The 10,000-nt window shown below is 45.0% G+C and overlaps 1 protein-coding gene across 1 annotated transcript in view; it reads right to left on the bottom strand.

Moving 5' to 3' along the window:
- Window positions 1-1,201: 1,201 nt before the first annotated feature.
- chrd (chordin) overlaps window positions 1,202-10,000 on the bottom strand; it is a gene marked incomplete at both ends in the record, with an annotated part of 49,027 nt that continues 40,228 nt past the window's right edge. The window contains 8 exons of the mRNA XM_083637206.1: window positions 1,202-1,269; window positions 1,735-1,828; window positions 2,766-3,029; window positions 5,330-5,433; window positions 5,570-5,626; window positions 5,919-6,012; window positions 6,572-6,763; window positions 9,829-9,942. Of these exons, the coding sequence (XP_083493332.1) occupies window positions 1,202-1,269; window positions 1,735-1,828; window positions 2,766-3,029; window positions 5,330-5,433; window positions 5,570-5,626; window positions 5,919-6,012; window positions 6,572-6,763; window positions 9,829-9,942 (987 nt within the window). The remainder of the gene's footprint in view (window positions 1,270-1,734; window positions 1,829-2,765; window positions 3,030-5,329; window positions 5,434-5,569; window positions 5,627-5,918; window positions 6,013-6,571; window positions 6,764-9,828; window positions 9,943-10,000) is intronic.

The following is a 10,000-nucleotide window of genomic DNA, read 5'->3' as shown; positions in this document are numbered from 1 at the left end:
CTTGCTCTAGGTTTTGAGTGTGTGTCTGTGTGTGTTTTATAGTTTCTTGCCACCCAGTAAGTTTACCGTGCTGTCTGTCTGCTGATCAGCCATACTCGTTAGCAGTGGAAAACACACAAACATGCAGATCTAAACAACACTGTCCCTTCTGTGTCCAATGCAGGACAGATCTAAACAACACTGTCCCTTCTGTGTCCAATGCAGGACAGTGGACGCTAAACTGAGGCTGTACTTCAAAAAGAAGCCCTGTCGACAAAATCAACCAAAAAACAAAAAAAAAGAAACATGTACAATTTTACAAAAGTCTGCCACTCCAAAACTGCCTTCCACACCAACAGCTGCTTAATCGGTTTGGCCAGCAAGACAGACCCACATACATTTAGGCTGAAGTCACACCTCCAATTAACTCAAATGATGTCAATTAGCCTATCAGAAGCTTCTAAAGCCATGACATCATTTTCTGGAATTTCCCCAAGCTATTTATAGGTACAGTGGAACTTAGTGTTTGTAAACTGGAATTGTGATATAGTGAATTAAGTGACATAATCTGTCTGTAAACAATTGTTGTAAAAATTAGTAGATGTCCTAACCGACTGGCCAAAATATAGTTGGTTAACATGGAATCTGTGGAGTGGTTAAAAAAATGTGTTTTAAAGACTTCAAAGTTCAACCTAAAGTGTATGTGTAAACTTCTGACTTCAGCTGTATCTGTATCTATTTTTTTTTCCTGGGTTGTGTTGCGTTGAAAAATATAATTAAAATCAAAACTCAGCAAAAGTGAAATTCCGACAAAGAGGCAAGTCTGCGAGGAGAAGGCAGTGGACGGCCGCAGGTTGGAAAGGGGTCTGGTTAGTCGTCTCTTCAGAACGTCATCCCTTCTCTCAACGAGTCTTTGGAAAGAGAAATCTCTCGTTTGACTTTTTATTCATGTCATTCTTATTGCTCCTCCTCTGCTCCTCTATGTTCATTACAATCCAGGCTGATAACAGGGTGGGTTTGAGGGGAGGGGCCTGTGGGTATGAGGGGAGGGGCCTGTGGGTATGAGGGGGAGGGGCCCGTCTAACCCAGTGTGCAGGTCTGGGCTCGGCCCATCTGGGTGGATCGGGTTAAGGGGGGTAGAGGTGGGTCGGGGGGTTCTTTCGGGTGGGTATAGTGGGGTTCTTTCGGGTGGGTATAGTGGGGTTCTTCCCCCGCCCACAGATCAGTGTCTCTGCCTAGTTTGCCTTTTGTCTGGAGCCTTCATCATCAGGTCGTCTTCCTCTTTTGGATCTATGGAAAAAGGAAAATGTATTTAGTTCACAGTCTGTGCTGAGGGATTCTGCTGTTACGGTGAGACCAAGGGGCAACCTCCGAACTGAAGAATGAAGTTGCTAGTTTCTTCAATACAGCACGATGTTCATTTAGTAAATTATGGTGCCATTTCGGGTAAGCATTTCCATCATAATCAAAAACTCTTCATTGAATCCCAGACTAATTCAATTCTTAAGTAATTTACAGAAACATTATTGATCAATGAAATAAATAGATAAATGACTAAATAAATGACTAAATAAATAAATAAATAAATAAACAAATAAATAAATAAATAAATAAATACAATGTACAATATACATGTGTGACGTGTAAATGTAGAACACATGTGTATGTGCGTGCGTGTGTGTGCGTGCGTGTGCGTGCGTGTGTGTGTGTGTGTGTGTGTGTGTGTGTGTGCTCACTGCTCACCCAGGCAGTCACCCAGGCATTCTGGACAGCACTTGCCCTCTCTGCGGGTGATGTTGGTGCAGGTCAGTACTGGACATTGCTTCCTTTGACACTTCGTCACGCCATGCTGGAGAGAGAGAGAGAGAGAGAGAGAGAGATAGAGAGAGAGAGAGGGAGGGAGAGGGAGAGAGAGAGAGAGAGAGAGAGAGAGGGAGAGAGAGAGAGAGAGAGAGAGGGAGAGAGAGAGAGAGAGAGGTGAAAAGAGGTTGAATGGAGGGATGTGAAGAGAGAGAAACAGAAAGATGGAGAGAGTGAAGAGAAAGAGGTATAGAGAAATCAATCAATCAAATTTATTTATAGAGCACATTTAAACATGACACATGTCAACCAAAGTGCTGTACATAGGGTAGAGATACACAAAAAAACATAGGGAAACCATAGGGAAACCAAGGCATGCGTGGAGAGACACAGGGAGGCACGTTAGGAATGGATATGACAATGTGGGATGGGGGAGGGATACTCCACGCATCTTAACTCTAAATTCTACAACCCCCCCTTCCCCCCACACACTAGGACTGGAATGTCCCACTCGTGGGACACCCAGATCACCCGCTGTTATCACAGGTATGGAGGGTTGTAGCAGGTTGTAGCAGGGTTCCTACACCTTTTAAATTAAAACATTACGTCCTTTTTCCAGACGTTGATTAGTTTTGTCTGGTGTTCAATATGATTTACGCAGATAGACATCTTGCCCCTGCTAACTAGCCTAGGTCATATCACTGTAGAGATGAATATTGTTCTTCACAGCTACAAATATCAGAATATGTGAGATGATTGGCAGGGTTCCTACACACTTTCCATTTTCAAATGACATCTTTTCCCAGGCAGACCCTATGTTCTTGACTGGATGTGATTTTGATATTTGATATAATGCATGCTGCTGACCGAGTTGGCTAATAAGAGCATCTATTTGAACATAATTCTTCACATCAAAATGCTAACACAGCTAACTATCAGGACTTCTAAACTTGCTGGCACTGTTTTGCAGCCGCGATAATACTTACGTCACACCAGCAGTTGATGCACTTCATCTCTCCCACCAGAGGAACCCGGGGATGCCAGTTGTCGCTGTTCTGGTAAAAGCTCTTGCCAAACTTGCAGTGTCTGGTGCCGTCGGCCTGCATCATGTCGGTGTGCTCGGGGCCGGGGGCGCTCCTCTCCTCCTCGGGACACTCCTTGCAGCAGTCGGAGGGGCTGCGCCTCACCGGGCGACTGCAGGTCAGCACGGGACACGTCACCTTCTCGCAGTGCACCTCGCCTGTCGCCCCCTACAGGTACAGTGGAGAATTGGCAGTGTTAAGGCAGCGTTCACACAATCTAACTGCTCCGACGCAATAGTGGGCCTTCGTTGCTGCTAATTCTTTGCAGTCGGCTTAAGAAACAAAGTGCGCCTCATGCAGCCCATTTCTTATCAGTACAAAATACAGTTGCTGAATAGTGTGAACATGCCCTGAGGCAGAACTGCTGAGAAAATGATTTGTGTCTCAACATCTCAAGGCTCTTGTATGAAATAAACAACTTCAGTGGAGATTTTTTTTTACAAAGTAACATAGCCAGACGTGAGTGGATTTATGTAGCCTGACATCACCAGATCAATTGGCAAATGTGAGAATGAGTGTGGAAACTCAGTTCAATTTCAATTTCCAGACGGCATTATCAACAGGCACGGACCAAAATGCCTCTGGACGCAATACAACCAATCTGATTGAATCTGGGTTGTTTATGAAAACGACTCTCCTCGGGTAGAAATGTGTCTTGGAGAGGAGGACCAGACGCATCTGCCAGAGCCAATAAAACATGAGCTCACAGACTGGTCAGGTTCCCAGGCTTATGGAGGATTGATGTGTTTTGTAAAGATGTGTCTCTATCTTCATGCTTCATGGAGATTGATGTGTTTTGTAAAGAGTTGTCTCTTTCTTCATGCTTCATGGTGATTGATGTATATATTAGGGATGCACCGATTGCGATTTTGTTGGCCGATTCCGATTTCCGATTTTTGAATAGTCTGACTTGCCGATACCGATTTTTGCCGATTCCGATTTTCTTTCTAAGAACAATAATTGACGGGTTATTTTTTGATGTTTTTTTTTTTTTTTACTTTGCTTTAATAGAAAATTAACATGCATGTCACATTTCTTATCATTTGCATGAGGTAGGACGATCTCACTCAAAAACATCTCAAAATAAAAGTGTTCCAGGTTACTGGACAGAGCTGTTCTTTTTTGTGTAAATACAATGAATATAAAACAATTAATTCCAGTATATCCCACAGCTATCATGCATTTACTTTTCCAAAAGAAAAAACGTGCAACAGAACAGGGGCTTCAGATGGAAAGTAGCCTATGGCTGAATCTGTTACAAAGCATATCTTCCCCTATGGGGTTTAATGTTTTTTTTGTATATGTCCCTGCCAAATAAACGAATAAAATAAAATAAATAAACGTCAAAATGTTATCGATGGACAAGGAGTTTATAGCCTATAGCTCTGGAGCCCAGATACCTTCGAAGCCATGCCCACTCTACAGTTGTGGATTGGCTGTTATTGAGTAGCCTAGATGAGGAAATGAGTTTGAGTTGACTCAGTTTGAATATCGTAGTTTACACACAGTCCGTTTTTTTTTATCCACCATTCGAAAAAAAATAATCTCGCACAGTAAACCTTGCACACTGGTCCGATGCGTTTTATTATTATGTTCGTCGTTCTATTCGCAATACGAAACAAAAGTCCTCTCCTGTATCCACGTTACAACGTGACTGGCAGATAGCAGCAGCAGCAGCAGGCAGCGGTGATGTGGAGTGCAGCTGGTCGCGGAAGAGGGGTGAGGTGAAGCGAGCCGCTCAGACTGGACTGGAGTGGACTCCAAACAACCTACCCGGCCCCTCCAGTCCGCGGCTCCACACTGACGAAGACATGCTGTGGCATGTGTGTAGTGGCAACTTTCGTTTTGGCTGCAACTCATCCGTCGGTCTCGCTGCTTTTGGGTGCGCGCACGTCACTTGAAAATCGGCTCACAGAATCGGCATTTTAGAGTGACCGCAGATCACCGATCGAGGCCGATCACGTGGAAATCGGCCATTTCCGGTCACGTGCCGATCGATCGGTGCATCCCTAGTATATATGGATTGATGTGTTTTGTAAAGATTTGTCTCTTTTTTCATGCTTCATGACAGAGATGCTCACATGTCATTTTTTGCAAGTCCAAGTCAAGTCTCAAGTCCCTGGATGAGCGTTCTATCATCTGCTGCATGTCATCTGGTCTGCTTAGAACACTGCATAGCTAAAACTGGGGAATTTAAAACATGTACTGTATTATCCTTACTACTTATCTATAATTCGTAGACATTTCCTTCATGTTAACGCACCAAAGAAATAAAAAAATAAAATAAAGAAAAATAAAGATTGTTCACAAGTCCCAAACCTTCAAGTCCAAGTCAAGTGTCAAGTCTTTGAGGGCGAGTCTCAAGTCAAGTCTCAAGTCACTGTGTGTGTGACTTAAGTGCGACTCAAGTCCGAGTCTCAAGTCCAAGTCCCCATCTCTGCTTCATGGTGATCGATGTATATATTGACCTTGCAGGTGCAGATGGCACACTTGATGTAGCCGAAGGGAGGAACGAAGGGATGCCAGGTGGTCCCCGGGGCGTGCATCTTCTGGTCTCCTTCAAAGTAACAGCCTGAGAGGACCAGAGGGACCACAAACTGTCAGCATGAGTTCAGAGTTAACGTCTCAATCTGCCAGCAGAAAAGACAATGCATGAAATACAGCAGAGAGGGATTTGGAGATTGGGAGGAGGGAGAACTGGCACTTACCTTCAGGATGTTCTTCTAACCTCTCCGGAGCTTTCATGTCCTTGGGCTCCTTATTCTCTGTACAGGAAAAAGGAAATGGACACATAAAAAAGTATTACTTTTCAACTGTGGGGAGCGCGCTGTGACTTTACCCAAAAGGATCAAATGTACGCAGCGCGGCACTGAGACGAGCACAGCCAATATAAAATATGACACACACTTTATATCTCACACTCACACACACACACACACACACACACACACACACACACACACACACACACACACACACACACACACACACACACACACACACACACACACACACACACACACACACACACACACACACACACACACACTCTCTCACCATCACAGATAGGGCAGCACTTGTCCTCAGGCTGGATGGTGCGGGAGCAGGTCAACGTCGGGCAGATGACCGGGTCACAGATCACTGTTCGTTTCTACAGCAGGGGAGGAGAGTGAAGAGAGACATGAAGCCAGAGACGGAGCGGAGGGACTGGATAACATCATGTTCAAAGAACAAACATAGCTATATGTTATATAAAGCAATGATTTTCTCTTTTTTTCATATCAAGAACCCCTAATTTAGTCCACCTTAGACCTGCCGACCGCCATTTGATGAGATTTTGTCTCTCGAACCCAAATCTCAGAATATTCTTTAATGTCAGATCGATTTTGTCCAGAATTCCATGACTATTTTGTGTTGCAGGTAGAGAGATAACAGTGAAACTATGATCAAAACAGTAAGTCCTCTACATTCTCTAATTGTTCCTCTTAAGAACTGTGAGTGTCACTCTCTTATTGCGAATGAAATAATTCTTAATTCATCAATTTGTTGGGGACCACCTGGAGCTCTCTCAAGAACCCCTGGTGGTGCCCCTGGTGGACTCCATGTTGAGAAGCGCTGGTGAGCTAGGAAACAGCGGCTCAGATCTGAAAGGTTCTAGAGGACAGACTCAGCGCAGCAGAGCCTCCCTCGGGTCTGGCTTGCTCGCTCACCTGGCAGCTGCAGGAGAAACACTTGTCGTAGTTGGGGGTCCAGCGGGAGCCGTGGGCGTGGTGCTGCGTCTCGAAGAAGCAGGTATGGGGGTCTTTCTTCAGCTCCTCTGGGTCCCTCACAAGCAGCTCATCCACCTCGGCCTCCTCCACCTCCCCCCTGGTGCCAAGCTCACAGTTGTTGGGCACGTGGACCTGGAGAGAGACCAGAGTTATTGTTTCAGTTCGTTTCCATTTTGGAGTCGCTCATTTGGGGGGGGAACATAACTGCAGAATGTGTTGAGGCAGCAGGAAAGATAGTGAGGAGAGGAGAGAGACACAGAGAGAGAGAGAGAGAGAGAGAGAGAGACAGAGAGAGAGAGAGACTTTTGACTTTTGATGTTCCTTTAATGAACAGTCAACTTATCTTTAAAAACAGAGCGACCTAACAAAGCCAAAACCTAAACAAACTCAAAAAATGCCTCGCCACCCACAGGCACACGCACGCACACACACACACACACACACACACACACACACACACACACACACACACACACACACACACACAGCAGGGATTAAGAAAACATGCCAACAAAACCCCACATATGCACAGAAAGCCAGGTTAACAAAACCACACCGGGTACTCACACTCAAATACAAATGACCAGCCCCTCCTCCCCCACAGTGCAGACTGCCCCCCTCAGCCCCCAAACACTGATGAAAGCCTCCACATCATTATTCATTTCATAGTACATGTACTCAATCCTGAGGCGAGCTGTGATCATCCCCCTGACCATAGCCACAGGATCAGTGGGCCCAGCACCTCTCACCTTGTTCCTACGTGTTAGCCAAATGGCTAGCTTAGCCTGCCCAAACAGGAAGTTCATCAAAGTACACACCTGTTTCCTTCTAAGTGCATACACAGGCCCCAAAATGAAAACTTCGACACTGAAAACCTCACCCAGCTTCACACACAAACCATTCAAAACAGTAAAAACATGTACCAAACGGTGGCATTCATGAAAAACATGTATTACAGTTTCATTGGCATCACAGAAAGGACATTCACTGCCGACCCCTGGAGTAAACCGGGCTAGAAACCTATTGGTCGCCAGGGCGCCATGAAGCACCCTCCACTGTAAATCGCCAGACCTTTTAGGGAGAGGAAGCTTGTAGAGCACTCTCCACCTAAACTTTACAGGGCTCTGGTCCTCTATCACCTCCTCCCACTGATGCTCCCTGACATCCTGTAAGGCCCCCAGGTTCTTCACCTTAACACAGGCTGCATACAGAGCCTTGCTGCCTGCCTGTCTGAACCTCCCCAGGCTCGGAGTGGAGAAACACAGAGAGAGAGAGAGAGAGGGAGAGAGAGAGAGAGGGAGAGAGAGAGAGAGAGAGAGAGAGAGAGAGACACAGAGAGAGAGAGAGAGAGAGAGAGGTTAGGGCCTGAGTGATGTGTTTGCCACACCTGACTAGAGGCATGGTGTCAAGCTGACTTGTTAATTGGTCCTAAATTGAGCGTTCAGCTGCTTTCCGCTCTGGGCTCAGGCAGATGGCTGTTTATGTGTCGGACCTGGTTGCTATTAAAACGACTGGACCCTAATAGCAACTTGTGTGTGTGTGTGTGTGTGTGTGTGTGTGTGTGGGGGGCTTTCTTTGTTACTACCTCTAGGAAGAACTCATCAACCACTACACCTGCAAATAGATTTGTGTGTAACTGTGGTGTGTGTGTGTGTGTGTGTGTGTGTGTGTGTGTGTGTGTGTGTGTGTGTGTGTGTGTGTGTGTGTGTGTGTGTGTGTGTGTGTGTGTGTGTGTGTGTGTGTGAGAGAGAGTTTCTGAACACCAATAAACTTTTAGTGGGAGCAGCCTGCCACCTGCCAGTGAAAGTGTGTGTCTGTGTGGGCTAGTGAGTGCTAAGTGTGCCATCACACAGACACAAAAACACTCAGGAGGCCCAGAGACTCAGTATGACTGCTCCTCCTCTCCTCCTCTCCTCCTCTCTTCACTCCATCACTCTATCTACCTGCTTCAGTCACATGGGATCACTTTGCTCTGTTAGCAGGCAGCACTAAACAGCCTCAACCTTCAACTAACCCTCTGAAGAAAAGTGCCATGTGGCAGGTAGAGGATGAGAATGATGCAAAAATGCTAAAATAACGATAGAAGCAACAAACATTTTGTAACTGATAAAACTGCTGCTTGGGCCTTAAAAGTACATTTCGTTAGCTTTGTCATCACACATTGACTTTGATAGAGTCAATAACTTGCATGTAAATATGCATGTTGCATATGTTCCCCAGAATTAAATTAATCCTACACAGGAAATGCAAAAGCAAGCAACTTGACATTCAGTTTGTGGTTAAATTTCCCATTATAATTTTTTCAGATTTATTTCCTGTATCTTTCTAAAATTCCCCATTTAAGAGCTCATGTGCTGCTTTGGGGAAAGTGCGTCAATGAAACAGTGTTTTTCACAGCAAGACATCTGGAGGTGTTGCTTGATGAGCAGTCTGGACACTAACTTCTGTCCTTTCATTTCAAATAATGAAAAAACAAAGGAAAGCTCCAGATTTGAGGGCAAAGTGATCTATCTCTAAACCATCTTTGTTAGACCTTGTTGGGCCTTGTCAAACCTGGTTGTAGTGGAGCTCATTTTACTGCGTTACGGCTGTAAAACGGCTGTCTGGTAATAGTAAAGCAGTGGTTGTTTGGGAGGGGGAGGTGGTTGCTCTGTCGTAGTAACACAGATATGTCATGCTTGTCTGATGAGAGTGCTGAGGATGTACTCATTAGGGTTCCACTGATAAAGGGGCTATTGAATCTACCAGCATTCAATCTCTTTAAATTTGATTATTTTTATGCCAAAAATTGTATGTTTCCCCCAGATTTGATCGTTGGCAGCAAGGTGCTCAAACATACAGTCATTCAGACCATCATGGCACACTAAAGTTCTCATGGGACACTAAAGTTCTCCACTATTATGGAATTTATTTAGGGTTTTATTAAATTTGATGGACAAAACTAGGATGTATTATTGCCTTGAAGAAGAATTAATTCACAGAAAAAGGTGAACCATTAGATTAATAAATAACATTTTACAGGCTGTTTTTATGTCGTGTTCAGGCAGGAAACCTCATGGCTCATTCATCTAACACACATTAGCACTCTTTGTACTCTCTCCGCATAAGAACATCAAATAAATGCTGAAAAGGTGCTTGTGAATGCAGATTTGTGAATGTACATTTTGAATGTAAGATGTGTTTTTCCGTCCACTTACCCGTCCTCGTATCTCTCCTCGGGGGTTGAGTTTGGTGCTGACCTGGATGAAGGCTGCTCCTCGGTCCAAGTGTCGCAGCAACTCAGCACTGATGTCCTTCAACACTCCCTGAGCCTAGAGGAGAGGAGAGGAGGAGAGGAGAGGAGAGGTGAGGAGGAGAGGAGAGGAGGAG

Source organism: Poromitra crassiceps (genome assembly GCF_964638095.1).
Source record: "Poromitra crassiceps genome assembly, chromosome: 5".
Lineage (NCBI taxonomy): Eukaryota > Metazoa > Chordata > Actinopteri > Beryciformes > Melamphaidae > Poromitra > Poromitra crassiceps.
The sequence above is the reverse complement of the archived record's forward strand: the minus strand, read 5'-3'. Positions and strand labels throughout refer to the sequence as shown.